Source organism: Pseudophryne corroboree, chromosome 6 (genome assembly GCF_028390025.1).
Source record: "Pseudophryne corroboree isolate aPseCor3 chromosome 6, aPseCor3.hap2, whole genome shotgun sequence".
Taxonomy (NCBI): Eukaryota; Metazoa; Chordata; class Amphibia; order Anura; family Myobatrachidae; genus Pseudophryne; species Pseudophryne corroboree.
This window is the reverse complement of record NC_086449.1, coordinates 815009218-815032184: the sequence shown is the minus strand read 5'-3', so window position 1 is coordinate 815032184 and position 22967 is coordinate 815009218. Positions and strand designations below refer to the sequence as shown.

The 22967-nt window shown below is 48.0% G+C and overlaps 2 protein-coding genes across 4 annotated transcripts in view; both read left to right on the top strand.

Annotated features, from left to right (window-relative positions):
* Positions 1-299: 299 nt before the first annotated feature.
* The window catches only part of LMNTD1 (lamin tail domain containing 1), a 268559-nt gene continuing 245891 nt past the window's right edge, over positions 300-22967 (top strand). For all 3 annotated transcript variants that reach the window (XM_063929096.1, XM_063929095.1, XM_063929094.1), the window contains exon 1: positions 300-427. The gene's annotated coding sequence lies outside the window, so the exon portion shown is untranslated. The remainder of the gene's footprint in view (positions 428-22967) is intronic.
* LOC134934703 (snake venom metalloprotease inhibitor 02A10-like) lies at positions 14395-16799 on the top strand. Its single transcript, XM_063930074.1, has 3 exons — positions 14395-14418; positions 14947-15351; positions 16560-16799. Exons 1-3 carry the CDS (start codon positions 14395-14397, stop codon positions 16797-16799), a joined length of 669 nt encoding a protein of 222 aa, XP_063786144.1.

Sequence of the window (22967 nt, the reverse complement as noted above, 5' to 3'; positions counted from 1 at the left end):
TTAATGTGCCCCAAATTAAAGGGATGCCAGTTTGGATACTCTAATAAACTTTTCTTTTTGCACTTTAAACCTACGCAAACTCCAATCGCCCGCAGCAGATAACACTGACACCGCTACAGTATGTGAGGATGACACACAGAAACTCCTGTGTATACCCTCGCTGCAATAATAGGGTTACGCACAATGGAGAGTAAATAATGAGAGGCGAAAAGTGAAAGTTGTCTGAAAGCTACAACCCCATGTTACCAACCCCGCCTCACATTGTACCCTGTCAGTCACTCTGTCTCCCATGGCGACCGTCAACAAAACTGCATCCCGGGGAAACTGGACTCACTGGTGAAATGAGGGATCACTAATCTGGTTCACAGACTGCTGAGATTTCCTGGGAACAAATCTCACAGGTTCCTCCTTTGGGAAGTGTCGGACAGTAAGTAGCCCGGGATATCCAGTGTAACAATATCTCTTACCTGTGGGATATTTGCTTATGTAGAATGCTATTGTCCTGTGCTTTATGGACCTGGAAAATGAGCTGCATAACATTGCCAAGTTGTGCGGGGATAATGGAACTAACACTACGGGGGGAATTCAAATGTCTGAAAAGTCAGTTGGGTGTCTGTTTTTTTCTGTCTATGAGATTGAAAAGTCAGTTGGGAGTCTGTTTTTTCCTAACAATTGAATTTCCCCCTATGAGGCTCAATCATCGGGAAATTGTCCCCTAAAAAAAAAAAAAAACACACACACACACACACACACACACACACACACACACACACACACACACACACACACACACACACACACACACACACACACACACTGCAATGAGTGAGATTTGTTTTAAAACTTTGGTTTATGTGCTGTCCAGCCAATCAGCTACTAACTGCCATGTCACAGGCTGTGTTTGAATTCTGACAGGAGCTGATTGGCTGGTACTTTGGCACAAATGTATAATTAAGCTTTAACAGGAGAGAAAGTGGAGACGGATAAAGAGTGATAAAGTACCAGCCAATCAGCTCCCAACTGTCATTTTTCAAACACAGCCTGTGACATGACAGTTGATAGCGGATTGGCTGGTACTTTATTCGTCTCCACTTTATCTCGTGTTAAAGCTTAATACATTTGGACCTTTGTCTCTCTCCACTTTATCTCTCTCCAAGGCTTAGTAAATATACTCCTTTGTCTCTAATATGCTAAAATGCAAAAATGATATGTTGTGTTGAGGGGATGAGAAGGCTGAAGACGTAATAAGGGGTTGGGGCTGTAATTAGCAGTGTCTGCATTACCCTGGCTACACGGCCTTTCTAGACTGTAATGCCCCTTTTCCACTAGCTCAAAAACACGGGTAAATGCACAGGGCGCACATTTACCCGTGTTTTTTGGTAGTTGAAAAGGGTCCCCCCGCAAAAACCCGGATCAAGTAACCCGTGAATCCTACCCGGGTAACTACCTGGGTAGGACACGGGAATGATCTGGGTAGGGTTGTAGTGTAAATGGAAGCCGTGTCGATGCGACACGGCTCCCGTTTACACTGTATGGAAGGGCGGCGCTGGGAGATCATGTGATCTCCCAGCGCCACCCCTGCTGCGTCACTAACCCGGCAATATGCCGGATTGGTGAGCGCAGTGGGAAAGGGGGCTAAGCACGGGCCGCAGCCGGGTAGCACCCGTGTCAGGCTCCCGGCTGCGACCCGTGCTCAGTAGGTAGAAGAGGGGTATTACTGGTATTTATCACTGTATTTACTCTCCAGACACCCTTTATACAGATCATTTATTGCACAGATATAACAATATAAGAAAGAAAGAAAAGATAAATAAATAAAATGTACTAATCCCCCGTTCTCATGACGAGACACAAACGTTGTTTTATAATGGGGCTTGGGAGCGGTACTTTTCCTTTCAGTAACATGCGCAGTCCTGGTCGAGCAAATCGTATAGACAGACTTCCCACCAGCGGAATGGGGCGTGCACTTACTGTGTCTATATATATATATATATATATATACTGTTTGTGTTTTTCAGAACTGTGTGGTGTCAGGAGCCCCAATGTCTTTTTATATTTTTAAATTCCATGTCTGTGTCTTTTGTCAAACACTTTTGCGTCTTATTCCAGTTGCACGTATGTAAATTTACGCTATTACAGCTACAAACCGTGCGCCTGAATGTGCAAGGACCAAGACGCTCAGTTTCAGTGTCCATAGATGGAGAAACGCCACTTGTGCGTCTTTAGACGCCGTCATCTGTGTCACCTTTGAAATTTGCTCCTGCCTTATGGCCTACAATGTGAGCGGTTAAGCGTCTGTGTACACAACCGCTTTCAGAGACACGCCTACGATACTCCCATAACACGCCAATAAGACGGCCCATCTCTGTGCGTGCGCTAAGCCGCCTCCATTTCACCGCCCAGGAACACCCTAATCACAAAGCTGTGCGCATCTGGAAGCATGCACAGTGCAACCTAGACGCACGTGTAGAACTAAAAAAAAATTGCTCAACTGAGTCTGACTCGGAATCAGGCCCCATGTGACTGTGTATAGGGGATTTAACAGCTGATGTGCAGGGAAGTGAGGGCTATATGTATACGGATGGGGGGAATCAGTCACAGGGTCAAGTATCACTGTGTTGATGTTTATTATACTGCAGTTTGTAGGTTGAAAACTCATCTGATGTGTAACAGACTGCAAACCACTAAAGCGCATGCATGGTTAGGCACAGGAGACAGGGGCGGATCCAGATGAAAATGAAAGGGGGGCACCATGATAGGGGAACGGTAATATTTATATTTACATGCACCTAAGGCACGCGTGCTCCCAGATAAGGGGTGTGGTATCACAGGGGGTGTGGCCTCACAGAATACCTCATCAGGTAATGAATAAAGATGAGCGGCTTTGGTTCGTGGAGATCCGAACCCCCCCGAACTTCACGTGTTTTTCACGGGTCCGAGGCAGCCTCGGATCTTCCCGCCTTGCTCGGTTAACCCAAACGAGGCCGAACGTCATCATCCCGCTGTCAGATTCTCGCGAGATTCGTATTCCATATAAAGAGCCGCGCGTCGCCGCCATTTTCACTAGTGCATTGGAGATGGAGCGGAGAGGACGTGGCTACGTTCTCTCCCTGAAAAGCTCAATATCTGTGCTCTGTGTGCTGCAAATATCTGTGCCCAGTGTGCTGCATTGTGGTGACCACCAGTATATTATAGTAGCACAGTACAGTAGGCCATTGCTGTATCTTGCAGCTCCGTGTCAGACTCCGTTCTAGACAGTATCCTGATGATCAGTGCTCAATATCTGCTGCATTGTTGTGTGACCAGTATATACTATATAGTAGTACAGTGCAGCATTTTGGTGACCACCAGTATATAGTAGTACAGTACAGTAGGCCATTGCTGTATCTTGCAGCTCCGTGTCACTTCAAGTACCCATATCTGTGCTGCATTGTTGTGAGCAGTATATAGTAGTACAGTGCAGCATTTTGGTGACCACCAGTATATATAGTAGTACAGTACAGTAGGCCATTGCTGTACCTTGCAGCTCCGTGTCACTTCAAGTATCCATATCTGTGCTGCATTGTTGTGAGCAGTATAGAGTAGTACAGTGCAGCATTTTGGTGACCACCAGTATATATAGTAGTACAGTACAGTAGGCCATTGCTGTACCTTGCAGCTCCGTGTCACTTCAAGTATCCATATCTGTGCTGCATTGCTGTGAGCAGTATATAGTAGTACAGTGCAGCATTTTGGTGACCACAAGTATATATAGTAGTACAGTAGGCCATTGCTGTACCTTGCAGCTCCGTGTCACTTCAAGTATCCATATCTGTGCTGCATTGTTGTGAGCAGTATATAGTAGTAAAGAACAGCATTTTGGTGACCACAAGTATATATAGTAGTACAGTAGGCCATTGCTGTATCTTGCAGCTCCATGTCACTTCAAGTATCCATATCTGTGCTGCATTGTTGTGAGCAGTATATAGTAGAACAGTGCAGCATTTTGGCGACCACCAGTATATATAGTAGTACAGTACAGTACAGTACAGTAGGCCATTGCTGTACCTTGCAGCTCTCTGTCACCTCTAGTATCCATATCTGTGCTGCATTGTTGTGAGCAGGATAGTAGTACAGTGCTGCATTGTGGTGACCACCAGTATATAGTAGTACAGTACAGTAGGCCATTGCTGTATCTTGCAGCTCCGTGTCACTTCAAGTATCCATATCTGTGCTGCATTGTTGTGAGCAGTATAGTAGTACAGTGCAGCATTTTGGTGACCACCAGTATATATAGTAGTATAGTACAGTAGGCCATTGCAGTATCTTGCTGCTCTGTGTCACTTCTAGTATCCTGATCAGTGCTTAATATCTGTGCTCAGTGTCAGTGCTGCATTGTGGTGACCAGTATACTACAGTACAATAGTTCAGTGCTGTTCTCGCTGCTCAGTGTCAGTTCTCCGTAGTATCATCAGTGCTCAGTAAAATCAGTTCTCAGTATAATCAGTGATTGATCAGTATAATCAGTTCTCAGTATAATCAGTGCGCTGTTAGACGTGCGCCCGTTTTCCGCCATTAGTGCATCGGGATTTAGACAATTGATGAAGTTATTGTGTCCTCGGTACAAAATCCCATCTAGATTCTACTTTACTAGGCAGGCGAAAGCGAAATTTTACCAATTAATATCAGTGATTTATAATTAATTATTAATTACAGTGATCTTGCCAAATGATTCCAGTGATTTTGTCATTTTCTTCCAGTGATTTGGACCAATAATACCATTGATTAGAACGAATAATTCCTGTGATATTGAGGTGTTTGTGTCGCTTAGCTTAGCCATCCAGCGACCACAGTGCACCTCTTTTTCTCTTTTTTTTGCATCATGTGCTGTTTGGGGACTATTTTTTAAGTGCCATACTGTCTGACACTTCCGTATATGTCCAGTGGTACTGCCATTCGATATTATTCCCGACATTACTGCCATTTAATTCCAGTGATTTTGTCATTTTCTTCCAGTGATTTGGACCAATAATACCATTGATTAGAACGAATAATTCCAGTGATTTTGTCATTTTCTTCCAGTGATTTGGACCAATAATACCATTGATTAGAACGAATAATTCCAGTGATTGTCATTTTCTTCCAGTGATTTGGACCAATAATACCATTGATTAGAACGAATAATACCAGTGATTTTGTCATTTTTTTCCAGTGATTTGGACCAATAATACCATTGATTAGAACGAATAATACCAGTGATTTTGTCATTTTCTTCCAGTGATTTGGACCAATAATAGCATTGATTAGAACGAATAATACCAGTGATTTTGTCATTTTCTTCCAGTGATTTGGACCAATAATAGCATTGACTAGAACGAATAATTCCTGAGATATTGAGGTGTTTGTGTCGCTTAGCTTAGCCATCCAGCGACCTTGGTGCACCTCTTTTTTTCTTTGCATCATGTGCTGTTTGGGGACTATTTTTTTAATCTTCCACCCTGTCTGACACTTCAGTGCCACTCCTAGATGGGCCAGGTGTTTGTGTCGGCCACTTGGGTCGCTTAGCTTAGTCATCCAGTGACCTCGGTGCAATTTTTAGGACTAAAAATAATATTGTGAGGTGTGAGGTGTCCAGAATAGACTGGAAATGAGTGGAAATTATGGTTATTGAGGTTAATAATACTATAGGATCAAAATGACCCCCACATTCTATGATTTAAGCTGTTTTTGAGGGGTTTTTGAAAAAAAAACACCTGAATCCAAAACACACCCGAATCCGACAAAAAATTTTCAGGGAGGTTTTGCCAAAACGCGTCCGAATCCAAAACACGGCCGCGGAACCGAATCCAAAACCAAAACACAGTGCACATCTGCACATCTCTAGTAATGATTGGCTGTAGGAGCGCATCCCTGCTGGTTTATTGCCAATGTTTCACCCTGATGAAAAGGCTGATTGGGCCTTGAAATGTTGGTCACCTGTTCCATTAGTTATGGGAGCCTGGAAGTCACCCCAGCACAATATAATTATTATAGTGTTTAGTTGGTGGTGGCAGGTGCAGCATACCTAGTTTTGGGCACTGCAGTGAGACTCAGACTGCAGGACAGGAACTGCCCATCTTTGATTAGCAGAAGCAGCCAGCTGGATCTCCAACAAGCAGCATAAGACATCTGCAGGACAGCCCTGTCACAATCACACGGGCCGCCTTCTCAAAGCTGAGGCTGAGTGTGACTGCACCTAGCATGGTGGTAAAGGAAGTGGAGGAGGAAGCGCTGGGAAACTGTGCGGTGCAGTGAGGGCTAATGAAGCCTTCTGCGCTGTCATAAGTAACAGTCTTACTCCATGCTGGCATTTGAACTAGAGATGAGCGGGTTCGGTTCCTCGGAATCCGAACCCGCCCGAACTTCAGGTTTTTTTACACGGGTCCGAGCGACTCGGATCTTCCCGCCTTGCTCGGTTAACCCGAGCGCGCCCGAACGTCATCATCCCGCTGTCGGATTCTCGCGAGGCTCGGATTCTATCGCGAGACTCGGATTCTATATAAGGAGCCGCGCGTCGCCGCCATTTTCACACGTGCATTGAGATTGATAGGGAGAGGACGTGACTGGCGTCCTCTCCGTTTATAGAGAAGAGAGTGAGACTAGAGTAGAGAGAGACACAGTATTTACTTTAGTAATTTTGGGGAGCATTAGGAGGAGTACTACTACTTGCTGAAGTGATAGTGTGACTGTATATCTGACTTGTGGGGGAGACAGTGGGGAGCAGTTAGAGTCTGAGAGCAGGAGTACATATTTTAACGTACAGTGCACACTTTTGCTGCCAGAGTGCCACACTGCCATTGTGACCACACTGACCACCAGTATATATTGTGATTGTCTGCTTAGGAGTACTACTTGCAAGTTGCTGATAGTGTGACCAGTGACCTGACCACCAGTTTAATTAATCACCACCAGTTTAATATATATATATATATATATATATATATATATTTGTATATAATATATATATAATTGTATACCACCTACCCGTGTTTTTTTTTTTTCTTTCTTCTTGATACATACTACTATAGTAGCTTACTGTAGCAGTCTGCGGTGCTGCTGAGCTGACAGTGTCCAGCAGGTCCGTCATCAGTCATTACATAATAAATATATATACCTGTCCGGCTGCAGTACTAGTGATATTATATATATATATATTAATTTCATCTCATTATCATCCAGTCTATATTAGCAGCAGACACAGTACGGTAGTCCACGGCTGTAGCTACCTCTGTGTCGGCAGTCGCTCGTCCATCCATAATTGTATACCACCTACCCGTGGTTTTTTTTTTTCTTTCTTCTTGATACATACTACTATAGTAGCTTACTGTAGCAGTCTGCGGTGCTGCTGAGCTGACAGTGTCCAGCAGGTCCGTCATCAGTCATTACATAATAAATATATATACCTGTCCGGCTGCAGTACTAGTGATATTATATATATATATATATTAATTTCATCTCATTATCATCCAGTCTATATTAGCAGCAGACACAGTACGGTAGTCCACGGCTGTAGCTACCTCTGTGTCGGCAGTCGCTCGTCCATCCATAATTGTATACCACCTACCCGTGGTTTTTTTTCTTTTCTTTCGTCTTGATACATACTACTATAGTAGCTTACTGTAGCAGTCTGCGGTGCTGCTGAGCTGACAGTGTCCAGCAGGTCCGTCATCAGTCATTACATAATAAATATATATACCTGTCCGGCTGCAGTACTAGTGATATTATATATATATATATTAATTTCATCTCATTATCATCCAGTCTATATTAGCAGCAGACACAGTACGGTAGTCCACGGCTGTAGCTACCTCTGTGCCGGCAGTCGCTCGTCCATCCATAATTGTATACCACCTACCCGTGGTTTTTTTTTTTCTTTCTTCTTGATACATACTACTATAGTAGCTTACTGTAGCAGTCTGCGGTGCTGCTGAGCTGACAGTGTCCAGCAGGTCCGTCATCAGTCATTACATAATAAATATATATACCTGTCCGGCTGCAGTACTAGTGATTTTATATATATATATATATATATATATATATTAATTTCATCTCATTATCATCCAGTCTATATTAGCAGCAGACACAGTACGGTAGTCCACGGCTGTAGCTACCTCTGTGTCGGCAGTCGCTCGTCCATCCATAATTGTATACCACCTACCCGTGTTTTTTTTCTTTCTTTCTTCTTGATACATACTACTATAGTAGCTTACTGTAGCAGTCTGCGGTGCTGCTGAGCTGACAGTGTCCAGCAGGTCCGTCATCAGTCATTACATAATAAATATATATACCTGTCCGGCTGCAGTACTAGTGATATTATATATATATATATATATTAATTTCATCTCATTATCATCCAGTCTATATTAGCAGCAGACACAGTACGGTAGTCCACGGCTGTAGCTACCTCTGTGTCGGCAGTCGCTCGTCCATCCATAAGTATACTAGTATCCATCCATCTCCATTGTTTACCTGAGGTGCCTTTTAGTTGTGCCTATTAAAATATGGAGAACAAAAATGTTGAGGTTCCAAAATTAGGGAAAGATCAAGATCCACTTCCACCTCGTGCTGAAGCTGCTGCCACTAGTCATGGCCGAGACGATGAAATGCCAGCAACGTCGTCTGCCAAGGCCGATGCCCAATGTCATAGTACAGAGCATGTAAAATCCAAAACACCAAATATCAGTAAAAAAAGGACTCCAAAATCTAAAATAAAATTGTCGGAGGAGAAGCGTAAACTTGCCAATATGCCATTTACCACACGGAGTGGCAAGGAACGGCTGAGACCCTGGCCTATGTTCATGGCTAGTGGTTCAGCTTCACATGAGGATGGAAGCACTCAGCCTCTCGCTAGAAAACTGAAAAGACTCAAGCTGGCAAAAGCACCGCAAAGAACTGTGCGTTCTTCGAAATCCCAAATCCACAAGGAGAGTCCTATTGTGTTGGTTGCGATGCCTGACCTTCCCAGCACTGGACGTGAAGAGCATGCGCCTTCCACCATTTGCACGCCCCCTGCAAGTGCTGGAAGGAGCACCCGCAGTCCAGTTCCTGATAGTCAGATTGAAGATGTCAGTGTTGAAGTACACCAGGATGAGGAGGATATGGGTGTTGCTGGCGCTGGGGAGGAAATTGACAAGGAGGATTCTGATGGTGAGGTGGTTTGTTTAAGTCAGGCACCCGGGGAGACACCTGTTGTCTGTGGGAGGAATAGGGCCGTTGACATGCCTGGTGAAAATACCAAAAAAATCAGCTCTTCAGTGTGGAGGTATTTCAACAGAAAAGCGGACAACAGGTGTCAAGCCGTGTGTTGCCTTTGTCAAGCTGTAATAAGTAGGGGTAAGGACGTTAACCACCTCGGAAAATCCTCCCTTATACGTCACCTGCAGCGCATTCATAATAAGTCAGTGACAAGTTCAAAAACTTTGGGCGACAGCGGAAGCAGTCCACTGACCAGTAAATCCCTTCCTCTTGTAACCAAGCTCACGCAAACCACCCCACCAACTCCCTCAGTGTCAATTTCCTCCTTCCCCAGGAATGCCAATAGTCCTGCAGGCCATGTCACTGGCAATTCTGACGAGTCCTCTCCTGCCTGGGATTCCTCCGATGCATCCTTGCGTGTAACGCCTACTGCTGCTGGCGCTGCTGTTGTTGCTGCTGGGAGTCGATGGTCATCCCAGAGGGGAAGTCGTAAGCCCACTTTTACTACTTCCACCAAGCAATTGACTGTCCAACAGTCCTTTGCGAGGAAGATGAAATATCACAGCAGTCATCCTGTTGCAAAGCGGATAACTGAGGCCTTGACAACTATGTTGGTGTTAGACGTGCGTCCGGTATCCGCTGTTAGTTCACAGGGAACTAGACAATTTCTTGAGGTAGTGTGCCCCCGTTACCAAATACCATCTAGGTTCCACTTCTCTAGGCAGGCGATACCGAGAATGTACACGGACGTCAGAAAAAGACTCACCAGTGTCCTAAAAAATGCAGTTGTACCCAATGTCCACTTAACCACGGACATGTGGACAAGTGGAGCAGGGCAGGGTCAGGACTATATGACTGTGACAGCCCACTGGGTAGATGTATGGACTCCCGCCGCAAGAACAGCAGCGGCGGCACCAGTAGCAGCATCTCGCAAACGCCAACTCTTTCCTAGGCAGGCTACGCTTTGTATCACCGGTTTCCAGAATACGCACACAGCTGAAAACCTCTTACGGCAACTGAGGAAGATCATCGCGGAATGGCTTACCCCAATTGGACTCTCCTGTGGATTTGTGGCATCGGACAACGCCAGCAATATTGTGTGTGCATTAAATCTGGGCAAATTCCAGCACGTCCCATGTTTTGCACATACCTTGAATTTGGTGGTGCAGAATTTTTTTAAAAACGACAGGGGCGTGCAAGAGATGCTGTCGGTGGCCAGAAGAATTGCGGGACACTTTCGGCGTACAGGCACCACGTACAGAAGACTGGAGCACCACCAAAAACGCCTGAACCTACCCTGCCATCATCTGAAGCAAGAAGTGGTAACGAGGTGGAATTCAACCCTATATATGCTTCAGAGGTTGGAGGAGCAGCAAAAGGCCATTCAAGCCTATACAATTGAGCACGATATAGGAGGTGGAATGTACCTGTCTCAAGCGCAGTGGAGAATGATTTCAACGTTGTGCAAGGTTCTACAACCTTTTGAACTTGCCACACGTGAAGTCAGTTCAGACACTGCCAGCCTGAGTCAGGTCATTCCCCTCATCAGGCTTTTGCAGAAGAAGCTGGAGGCATTGAAGGAGGAGCTAAAAGGGAGCGATTCCGCTAGGCATGTGGGACTTGTGGATGGAGCCCTTAATTCGCTTAACAAGGATTCACGGGTGGTCAATCTGTTGAAATCAGAGCACTACATTTTGGCCACCGTGCTCGATCCTAGATTTAAAACCTACCTTGGATCTCTCTTTCCGGCAGACACAAGTCTGCTGGGGTTCAAAGACCTGCTGGTGACAAAATTGTCAAGTCAAGCGGAACGCGACCTGTCAACATCTCCTCCTTCACATTCTCCCGCAACTGGGGGTGCGAGGAAAAGGCTCAGAATTCCGAGCCCACCCGCTGGCGGTGATGCAGGGCAGTCTGGAGCGACTGCTGATGCTGACATCTGGTCCGGACTGAAGGACCTGACAACGATTACGGACATGTCGTCTACTGTCACTGCATATGATTCTCTCACCATTGAAAGAATGGTGGAGGATTATATGAGTGACCGCATCCAAGTAGGCACGTCAGACAGTCCGTACTTATACTGGCAGGAAAAAGAGGCAATTTGGAGGCCCTTGCACAAACTGGCTTTATTCTACCTAAGTTGCCCTCCCACAAGTGTGTACTCCGAAAGAGTGTTTAGTGCCGCCGCTCACCTTGTCAGCAATTGGCGTACGAGGTTACTTCCAGAAAATGTGGAGAAGATGATGTTCATTAAAATGAATTATAATCAATTCCTCCGTGGAGACATTGACCAGCAGCAATTGCCTCCACAAAGTACACAGGGAGCTGAGATGGTGGATTCCAGTGGGGACGAATTGATAATCTGTGAGGAGCGGGATGTACACGGTGATATATCGGAGGATGATGATGAGGTGGACATCTTGCCTCTGTAGAGCCAGTTTGTGCAAGGAGAGATTAATTGCTTCTTTTTCGGTGGGGGTCCAAACCAACCCGTCATTTCAGTCACAGTCGTGTGGCAGACCCTGTCACTGAAATGATGGGTTGGTTAAAGTGTGCATGTCCTGTTTATACAACATAAGGGTGGGTGGGAGGGCCCAAGGACAATTCCATCTTGCACCTCTTTTTTCTTTCATTTTTATTTGCGTCATGTGCTGTTTGGGGAGTGTTTTTTGGAAGGGCCATCCTGCGTGACACTGCAGTGCCACTCCTAGATGGGCCAGGTGTTTGTGTCGGCCACTAGGGTCGCTTAGCTTACTCACACAGCTACCTCATTGCGCCTCTTTTTTTCTTCTTTGCGTCATGTGCTGTTTGGGGAGTGTTTTTTGGAAGGGCCATCCTGCGTGACACTGCAGTGCCACTCCTAGATGGGCCAGGTGTTTGTGTCGGCCACTAGGGTCGCTTAGCTTACTCACACAGCTACCTCATTGCGCCTCTTTTTTTCTTCTTTGCGTCATGTGCTGTTTGGGGAGTGTTTTTTGGAAGGGCCATCCTGCGTGACACTGCAGTGCCACTCCTAGATGGGCCAGGTGTTTGTGTCGGCCACTAGGGTCGCTTAGCTTACTCACACAGCTACCTCATTGCGCCTCTTTTTTTCTTCTTTGCGTCATGTGCTGTTTGGGGAGTGTTTTTTGGAAGGGCCATCCTGCGTGACACTGCAGTGCCACTCCTAGATGGGCCAGGTGTTTGTGTCGGCCACTAGGGTCGCTTAGCTTACTCACACAGCTACCTCATTGCGCCTCTTTTTTTCTTCTTTGCGTCATGTGCTGTTTGGGGAGTGTTTTTTGGAAGGGCCATCCTGCGTGACACTGCAGTGCCACTCCTAGATGGGCCAGGTGTTTGTGTCGGCCACTAGGGTCGCTTATCTTACTCACACAGCTACCTCATTGCGCCTCTTTTTTTCTTTGCGTCATGTGCTGTTTGGGGAGTGTTTTTTGGAAGGGCCATCCTGCGTGACACTGCAGTGCCACTCCTAGATGGGCCAGGTGTTTGTGTCGGCCACTAGGGTCGCTTAGCTTACTCACACAGCTACCTCATTGCGCCTCTTTTTTTCTTTGCATCATGTGCTGTTTGGGGAGTGTTTTTTGGAAGGGCCATCCTGCGTGACACTGCAGTGCCACTCCTAGATGGGCCAGGTGTTTGTGTCGGCCACTAGGGTCGCTTAGCTTACTCACACAGCTACCTCATTGCGCCTCTTTTTTTCTTCTTTGCGTCATGTGCTGTTTGGGGAGTGTTTTTTGGAAGGGCCATCCTGCGTGACACTGCAGTGCCACTCCTAGATGGGCCAGGTGTTTGTGTCGGCCACTAGGGTCGCTTAGCTTACTCACACAGCTACCTCATTGCGCCTCTTTTTTTCTTCTTTGCGTCATGTGCTGTTTGGGGAGTGTTTTTTGGAAGGGCCATCCTGCGTGACACTGCAGTGCCACTCCTAGATGGGCCAGGTGTTTGTGTCGGCCACTAGGGTCGCTTATCTTACTCACACAGCTACCTCATTGCGCCTCTTTTTTTCTTTGCGTCATGTGCTGTTTGGGGAGTGTTTTTTGGAAGGGCCATCCTGCGTGACACTGCAGTGCCACTCCTAGATGGGCCAGGTGTTTGTGTCGGCCACTAGGGTCGCTTAGCTTACTCACACAGCTACCTCATTGCGCCTCTTTTTTTCTTTGCATCATGTGCTGTTTGGGGAGTGTTTTTTGGAAGGGCCATCCTGCGTGACACTGCAGTGCCACTCCTAGATGGGCCAGGTGTTTGTGTCGGCCACTAGGGTCGCTTAGCTTACTCACACAGCTACCTCATTGCGCCTCTTTTTTTCTTTGTGTCATGTGCTGTTTGGGGAGTGTTTTTTGGAAGGGCCATCCTGCGTGACACTGCAGTGCCACTCCTAGATGGGCCAGGTGTTTGTGTCGGCCACTAGGGTCGCTTATCTTACTCACACAGCTACCTCATTGCGCCTCTTTTTTTCTTTGCGTCATGTGCTGTTTGGGGAGTGTTTTTTGGAAGGGCCATCCTGCGTGACACTGCAGTGCCACTCCTAGATGGACCAGGTGTTTGTGTCGGCCACTAGGGTCGCTTAGCTTAGTCATCCAGCGACCTCGGTGCAAATTTTAGGACTAAAAATAATATTGTGAGGTGTGAGGTATTTAGAATAGACTGAAAATGAGTGGAAATAATGGTTTTTGAGGTTAACAATACTTTGGGGTCAAAATGACCCCCAAATTCTATGATTTAAGCTGTTTTTTAGTGTTTTTTGAGAAAAACACCCGAATCCAAAACACACCCGAATCCGACAAAAAAAATTCGGTGAGGTTTTGCCAAAACGCGGTCGAACCCAAAACACGGCCGCGGAACCGAACCCAAAACCAAAACACAAAACCCGAAAAATTTCAAGTGCACATCTCTAATTTGAACCCCGCGCCTGGGCTGGACTCTGGCTGGCTGGCAGTGGGGGAGGTAGGTTGCGGTGTGAGCAGGAGGAGGCTGCAGCTCCAGCCTCCCCATTGGTTACCACACGGACTTGCTGTTAGAGCCGCGGCGGGTCAAATCTGACTGACGGAAATAGCAGTAGTGCTGCTGCTGTTCTCCTTTTGAAACAAAAAATAAGTCAGAAAAGACAGGGGGGGGGGGGGGTACGGGCCCGAGTGCCCCCCCCCCTGGATCCGCCTATGACAGGAGGCAACCGGTTTTATGTTGCAGTTTGCCTATGTGGAGGTAAACTGTGCCCTGTGTAGTATTCCAGGCACGAGCCACCCGTCCCTTCTATTTTCAAGCACAGTCTACATTGGATCGGGCTCAGTCCTGCAGGTGGGAATGTTTAAAAAAACAATGATCGGAACCTTGCCCCTGGAGAATACTGGCTCATCCTGAATAGCACATAGCTAACTGTTTCCCCGATATGAAATGAATCATCCTTCGATGAAAGAAATAAATAACGCATGCCTCCGATATGAAACCAGTAATGCCATCTAAGTAATAATAATTTTTTGCCCAGCCTAAAAAAATAAAATAAAAATAAAAATGCTGCGCTATAATAAATAATTCCATACGATAATAATTCTTTCTTGTCTGACTTCATCCAATGGGAAAGATAAGCAAAGTAAATGAAGGTCTGCTGATTAGGAGTGGTCTTATCTGCAAATGGATGAGTGGGTGCTAGATACTGCTCCTGTGGAGGATGAGTGGGTGTTAGATACTGCTCCTGTGGAGGATGAGTGGGTGTTAGATACTGCTCCTGTGGAGGATGAGTGGGTGCTAGATACTGCTCCTGTGGAGGATGAGTGGGTGTTAGATACTGCTCCTGTGGAGTATGAGTGGGTGCTAGATACTGCTCCTGTGGAGGATGAGTGGGTGCTAGATACTGCTCCTGTGGAGGATGAGTGGGTGCTAGATACTGCTCCTGTGGAGGATGAGTGGGTGTTAGATACTGCTCCTGTGGAGTATGAGTGGGTGCTAGATACTGCTCCTGTGGAGGATGAGTGGGTGCTAGATACTGCTCCTGTGGAGGATGAGTGGGTGCTAGATACTGCTCCTGTGGAGGATGAGTGGGTGTTAGATACTGCTCCTGTGGAGTATGAGTGGGTGCTAGATACTGCTCCTGTGGAGGATGAGTGGGTGCTAGATACTGCTCCTGTGGAGGATGAGTGGGTGCTAGATACTGCTCCTGTGGAGGATGAGTGGGTGTTAGATACTGCTCCTGTGGAGGATGAGTGGGTGTTAGATACTGCTCCTGTGGAGTATGAGTGGGTGCTAGATACTGCTCCTGTGGAGGATGAGTGGGTGCTAGATACTGCTCCTGTGGAGGATGAGTGGGTGTTAGATACTGCTCCTGTGGAGTATGAGTGGGTGCTAGATACTGCTCCTGTGGAGGATGAGTGGATGTTAGATACTGCTCCTGTGGAGGATGAGTGGGTGCTAGATACTGCTCCTGTGGAGGATGAGTGGATGTTAGATACTGCTCCTGTGGAGGATGAGTGGATGTTAGATACTGCTCCTGTGGAGGATGAGTGGGTGATAGATACTGCCCCTGTGGAGGATGAGTGGATGTTAGATACTGCTCCTGTGGAGGATGAGTGGGTGATAGATACTGCCCCTGTGGAGGATGAGTGGATGTTAGATACTGCTCCTGTGGAGGATGAGTGGGTGCTAGATACTGCTCCTGTGGAGGATGAGTGGATGTTAGATACTGCTCCTGTGGAGGATGAGTGGATGTTAGATACTGCTCCTGTGGAGGATGAGTGGGTGATAGATACTGCCCCTGTGGAGGATGAGTGGATGTTAGATACTGCTCCTGTGGAGGATGAGTGGGTGCTAGATACTGCTCCTGTGGAGGATGAGTGGATGTTAGATACTGCTCCTGTGGAGGATGAGTGGATGTTAGATACTGCTCCTGTGGAGGATGAGTGGGTGCTAGATACTGCTCCTGTGGAGGATGAGTGGGTGTTAGATACTGCTCCTGTGGAGGATGAGTGGGTGTTAGATACTGCTCCTGTGGAGGATGAGTGGGTGTTAGATACTGCTCCTGTGGAGGGTGAGTGGATGAGATACTGCTCCTGTGGAGGATGAGTGGGTGTTAGATACTGCTCCTGTGGAGGATGAGTGGGTGTTAGATACTGCTCCTGTGGAGGATGAGTGGGTGCTAGATACTGCTCCTGTGGAGGATGAGTGGATGAGATACTGCTCCTGTGGAGGATGAGTGGGTATTAGATACTGCTCCTGTGGAGGATGAGTGACTGTTAGATACTGCTCCTGTGGAGTATGAGTGGGTGTTAGATACTGCTCCTGTGGAGGATGAGTGGGTGTTAGATACTGCTCCTGTGGAGGATGAGTGGGTGCTAGATACTGCTCCTGTGGAGGATGAGTGGGTGTTAGATACTGCTCCTGTGGAGGATGAGTGGGTGCTAGATATTGCTCCTGTGGAGGATGAGTGGGTGCTAGATACTGCTCCTGTGGAGGATGAGTGGGTGTTAGATACTGCTCCTGTGGAGGATGAGTGGGTGTTAGATACTGCTCCTGTGGAGTATGAGTGGGTGCTAGATACTGCTCCTGTGGAGGATGAGTGGGTGATAGATACTGCTCCTGTGGAGGATGAGTGACTGTTAGATACTGCTCCTGTGGAGGATGATTGGGTGTTAGATACTGCTCCTGTGGAGGATGAGTGGGTATTAGATACTGCTCCTGTGGAGGATGATTGGGTGCTAGATACTGCTCCTGTGGAGGATGAGTGGGTGATAGATACTGCTCCTGTGGAGGATGAGTGGGTGTTAGATACTGCCCCTGTGGAGGATGAGTGGGTGTTAGATACTGCTCCTGTGGAGGATGAGTGACTGTTAGATACTGCTCCTGTGGAGGATGAGTGGGTGTTAGATACTGCTCCTGTGGAGGATGAGTGGGTGTAAGATACTGCCCCTGTGGAGGATGAGTGGGTGTTAGATACTGCTCCTGTGGAGGATGAGTGGGTGCTAGATACTGCTCCTGTGGAGGATGAGTGGGTGTTAGATACTGCTCCTGTGGAGGATGAGTGGGTGTTAGATACTGCTCCTGTGGAGGATGATTGGGTGTTAGATACTGCTCCTGTGGAGGATGATTGGGTGTTAGATACTGCTCCTGTGGAGTATGAGTGGGTGTTAGATACTGCTCCTGTGGAGGATGAGTGGGTGTTAGATACTGCTCCTGTGGAGGATGAGTGGGTGTTAGATACTGCTCCTGTGGAGGATGATTGGGTGTTAGATACTGCTCCTGTGGAGGATGAGTGGGTGTTAGATACTGCTCCTGTGGAGGATGAGTGGGTGTTAGATACTGCTCCTGTGGAGTATGAGTGGGTGTTAGATACTGCTCCTGTGGAGGATGAGTGGGTGTTAGATACTGCTCCTGTGGAGGATGAGCGGGTGTTAGATACTGCTCCTGTGGAGGATGAGTGGGTGTTAGATACTGCTCCTGTGGAGGATGATTGGGTGTTAGATACTGCTCCTGTGGAGGATGAGTGGGTGTTAGATACTGCTCCTGTGGAGGATGAGTGGGTGTTATATACTGCTCCTGTGGAGGATGAGTGGGTGTTAGATACTGCTCCTGTGGAGGATGAGTGGGTGTTAGATACTGCTCCTGTGGAGGATGAGTGGGTGTTATATACTGCTCCTGTGGAGGATGATTGGGTGTTAGATACTGCTCCTGTGGAGGATGAGTGGGTGTTAAATACTGCTCCTGTGGAGGATGAGTGGGTGTTATATACTGCTCCTGTGGAGGATGATTGGGTGTTAGATACTGCTCCTGTGGAGGATGAGCGGGTGTTAGATACTGCTCCTGTGGAGGATGATTGGGTGTTAGATACTGCCCCTGTGGAGTATGAGTGGGTGATAGATACTGCTCCTGTGGAGGATGAGTGGGTGATAGATACTGCTCCTGTGGAGGATGAGTGGGTGTTAGATACTGCCCCTGTGGAGGATGAGTGGGTGATAGATACTGCTCCTGTGGAGGATGAGTGGGCGTTAGATACTGCTCCTGTGGAGGATGATTGGGTGTTAGATACTGCCCCTGTGGAGGATGAGTGGGTGTTAGATACTGCTCCTGTGGAGTATGAGTGGGTGTTAGATACTGCTCCTGTGGAGGGTGAGTGGATGAGATACTGCTCCTGTGGAGGATGAGTGGGTGATAGATACTGCTCCTGTGGAGGATGAGTGGGTGTTAGATACTGCCCCTGTGGAGGATGAGTGGGTGATAGATACTGCTCCTGTGGAGGATGAGTGGGTGTTAGATACTGCTCCTGTGGAGGATGAGTGGGTGTTAGATACTGCTCCTGTGGAGGATGAGTGGGTGATAGATACTGCTCCTGTGGAGGATGATTGGGTGATAGATACTGCTCCTGTGGAGGATGAGTGGGTGTTAGATACTGCTCCTGTGGAGTATGAGTGGGTGTTAGATACTGCTCCTGTGGAGGATGAGCGGGTGTTAGATACTGCTCCTGTGGAGGATGAGTGGGTGTAAGATACTGCCCCTGTGGAGGATGAGTGGGTGTTAGATACTGCTCCTGTGGAGGATGAGTGGGTGTTAGATACTGCTCCTGTGGAGGATGATTGGGTGTTAGATACTGCTCCTGTGGAGTATGAGTGGGTGTTAGATACTGCTCCTGTGGAGGATGAGTGGGTGTTAGATACTGCTCCTGTGGAGGATGAGTGGGTGTTAGATACTGCTCCTGTGGAGGATGATTGGGTGTTAGATACTGCTCCTGTGGAGGATGAGTGGGTGTTAGATACTGCTCCTGTGGAGGATGAGTGGGTGTTAGATACTGCTCCTGTGGAGGATGAGTGGGTGATAGATACTGCTCCTGTGGAGGATGAGTGGGTGTAAGATACTGCCCCTGTGGAGGATGAGTGGGTGTTAGATACTGCTCCTGTGGAGGATGAGTGGGTGTTAGATACTGCTCCTGTGGAGGATGAGTGGGTGTAAGATACTGCCCCTGTGGAGGATGAGTGGGTGTTAGATACTGCTCCTGTGGAGGATGAGTGGGTGCTAGATACTGCTCCTGTGGAGGATGAGTGGGTGTTAGATACTGCTCCTGTGGAGGATGAGTGGGTGTTAGATACTGCTCCTGTGGAGGATGAGTGGGTGTTAGATACTGCTCCTGTGGAGGATGAGTGGGTGCTAGATACTGCTCCTGTGGAGGATGAGTGGGTGATAGATACTGCTCCTGTGGAGGATGAGTGGGTGTTAGAGACTGCTCCTGTGGAGGATGAGTGGGTGCTAGATACTGCTCCTGTGGAGGATGAGTGGGTGTTAGATACTGCTCCTGTGGAGGATGAGTGGGTGTTAGATACTGCTCCTGTGGAGGATGAGTGGGTGTAAAATACTACCCTGTGGAGGATGAGTGGGTGTTAGATACTGCTCCTGTGGAGGATGAGTGGGTGCTAGATACTGCTCCTGTGGAGGATGAGTGGGTGTTAGATACTGCTCCTGTGGAGGATGAGTGGGTGTTATATACTGCTCCTGTGGAGGATGATTGGGTGTTAGATACTGCTCCTGTGGAGTATGAGTGGGTGTTAGATACTGCTCCTGTGGAGGATGAGTGGGTGTTAGATACTGCTCCTGTGGAGGATGAGTGGGTGTTAGATACTGCTCCTGTGGAGGATGATTGGGTGTTAGATACTGCTCCTGTGGAGTATGAGTGGGTGTTAGATACTGCTCCTGTGGAGGATGAGTGGGTGTTAGATACTGCTCCTGTGGAGGATGAGTGGGTGCTAGATACTGCTCCTGTGGAGGATGAGTGGGTGTTAGATACTGCTCCTGTGGAGGATGAGTGGGTGTTAGATACTGCTCCTGTGGAGGATGAGTGGGTGTTAGATACTGCTCCTGTGGAGGATGAGTGGGTGCTAGATACTGCTCCTGTGGAGGATGAGTGGGTGATAGATACTGCTCCTGTGGAGGATGAGTGGGTGTTAGATACTGCTCCTGTGGAGGATGAGTGGGTGAGATACTGCTCCTGTGGAGGATGAGTGGGTGTTAGATACTGCTCCTGTGGAGGATGAGTGGGTGTTAGATACTGCTCCTGTGGAGGATGAGTGGGTGCTAGATACTGCTCCTGTGGAGGATGAGTGGGTGATAGATACTGCTCCTGTGGAGGATGAGTGGGTGTTAGATACTGCTCCTGTGGAGGATGAGTGGGTGTTATATACTGCTCCTGTGGAGGATGAGTGGGTGTTAGATACTGCTCCTGTGGAGGATGAGTGGGTGTTAGAGACTGCTCCTGTGGAGGATGAGTGGGTGCTAGATACTGCTCCTGTGGAGGATGAGTGGGTGTTAGATACTGCTCCTGTGGAGGATGAGTGGGTGTTAGATACTGCTCCTGTGGAGGATGAGTGGGTGTTAGATACTGCTCCTGTGGAGTATGAGTGGGTGCTAGATACTGCTCCTGTGGAGGATGAGTGGGTGTTAGATACTGCTCCTGTGGAGGGTGAGTGGATGAGATACTGCTCCTGTGGAGTATGAGTGGATGTTAGATACTGCTCCTGTGGAGGATGAGTGGGTGTTAGATACTGCTCCTGTGGAGGATGAGTGGGTGATAGATACTGCTCCTGTGGAGGATGAGTGGGTGTTAGAGACTGCTCCTGTGGAGGATGAGTGGGTGCTAGATACTGCTCCTGTGGAGGATGAGTGGGTGTTAGATACTGCTCCTGTGGAGGATGAGTGGGTGTTAGATACTGCTCCTGTGGAGGATGAGTGGGTGTAAGATACTACCCTGTGGAGGATGAGTGGGTGTTAGATACTGCTCCTGTGGAGGATGAGTGGGTGCTAGATACTGCTCCTGTGGAGGATGATTGGGTGTTAGATACTGCTCCTGTGGAGTATGAGTGGGTGTTAGATACTGCTCCTGTGGAGGATGAGTGGGTGTTAGATACTGCTCCTGTGGAGTATGAGTGGGTGTTAGATACTGCTCCTGTGGAGGATGAGTGGGTGTTAGATACTGCTCCTGTGGAGGATGAGTGGGTGATAGATACTGCTCCTGTGGAGGATGAGTGGGTGTAAGATACTGCCCCTGTGGAGGATGAGTGGGTGTTAGATACTGCTCCTGTGGAGGATGAGTGGGTGCTAGATACTGCTCCTGTGGAGGATGAGTGGGTGTTAGATACTGCTCCTGTGGAGGATGAGTGGGTGTTAGATACTGCTCCTGTGGAGGATGAGTGGGTGTTAGATACTGCTCCTGTGGAGGATGAGTGGGTGCTAGATACTGCTCCTGTGGAGGATGAGTGGGTGATAGATACTGCTCCTGTGGAGGATGAGTGGGTGTTAGAGACTGCTCCTGTGGAGGATGAGTGGGTGCTAGATACTGCTCCTGTGGAGGATGAGTGGGTGTTAGATACTGCTCCTGTGGAGGATGAGTGGGTGTTAGATACTGCTCCTGTGGAGGATGAGTGGGTGTTAGATACTGCTCCTGTGGAGTATGAGTGGGTGCTAGATACTGCTCCTGTGGAGGATGAGTGGGTGTTAGATACTGCTCCTGTGGAGGGTGAGTGGATGAGATACTGCTCCTGTGGAGGATGAGTGGATGTTAGATACTGCTCCTGTGAAGGATGAGTGGGTGTTAGATACTGCTCCTGTGGAGGATGAGTGGGTGTTAGATACTGCTCCTGTGGAGGATGAGTGGGTGTTAGATACTGCTCCTGTGGAGGATGAATGGGTGTTAGATACTGCTCCTGTGGAGGATGAGTGGGTGTTAGATACTGCTCCTGTGGAGGATGAGTGGGTGTTAGATACTGCTCCTGTGGAGGATGAATGGGTGTTAGATACTGCTCCTGTGGAGGATGAGTGGGTGTTAGATACTGCTCCTGTGGAGGGTGAGTGGATGAGATACTGCTCCTGTGGAGGATGAGTGGATGTTAGATACTGCTCCTGTGAAGGATGAGTGGGTGTTAGATACTGCTCCTGTGGAGGATGAGTGGGTGTTAGATACTGCTCCTGTGGAGGATGAGTGGGTGTTAGATACTGCTCCTGTGGAGGATGAATGGGTGTTAGATACTGCTCCTGTGGAGGATGAGTGGGTGTTAGATACTGCTCCTGTGGAGTATGAGTGGGTGCTAGATACTGCTCCTGTGGAGGATGAGTGGGTGTTAGATACTGCTCCTGTGGAGGGTGAGTGGATGAGATACTGCTCCTGTGGAGGATGAGTGGATGTTAGATACTGCTCCTGTGAAGGATGAGTGGGTGTTAGATACTGCTCCTGTGGAGGATGAGTGGGTGTTAGATACTGCTCCTGTGGAGGATGAGTGGGTGTTAGATACTGCTCCTGTGGAGGATGAATGGGTGTTAGATACTGCTCCTGTGGAGGATGAGTGGGTGTTAGATACAGCTTCTGTGGAGGATGAGTGGGTGTTAGATACTGCTCCTGTGGAGGATGAGTGGGTGTTAGATACTGCTCCTGTGGAGGATGAGTGGGTGCTAGATACTGCTCCTGTGGAGGATGAGTGGGTGTTAGATACTGCTCCTGTGGAGGATGAGTGGGTGTTAGATACTGCTCCTGTGGAGGATGAGTGGGTGTTAGATACTGCTCCTGTGGAGGATGAGTGGATGTTAGATACTGCTCCTGTGGAGGATGAGTGGGTGCTAGATACTGCTCCTGTGGAGGATGAGTGGGTGTTAGATACTGCTCCTGTGGAGGATGAGTGGGTGTTAGATACTGCTCCTGTGGAGGATGAGTGGGTGTTAGATACTGCTCCTGTGGAGGATGAGTGGGTGTTAGATACTGCTCCTGTGGAGGATGAGTGGGTGTTAGATAC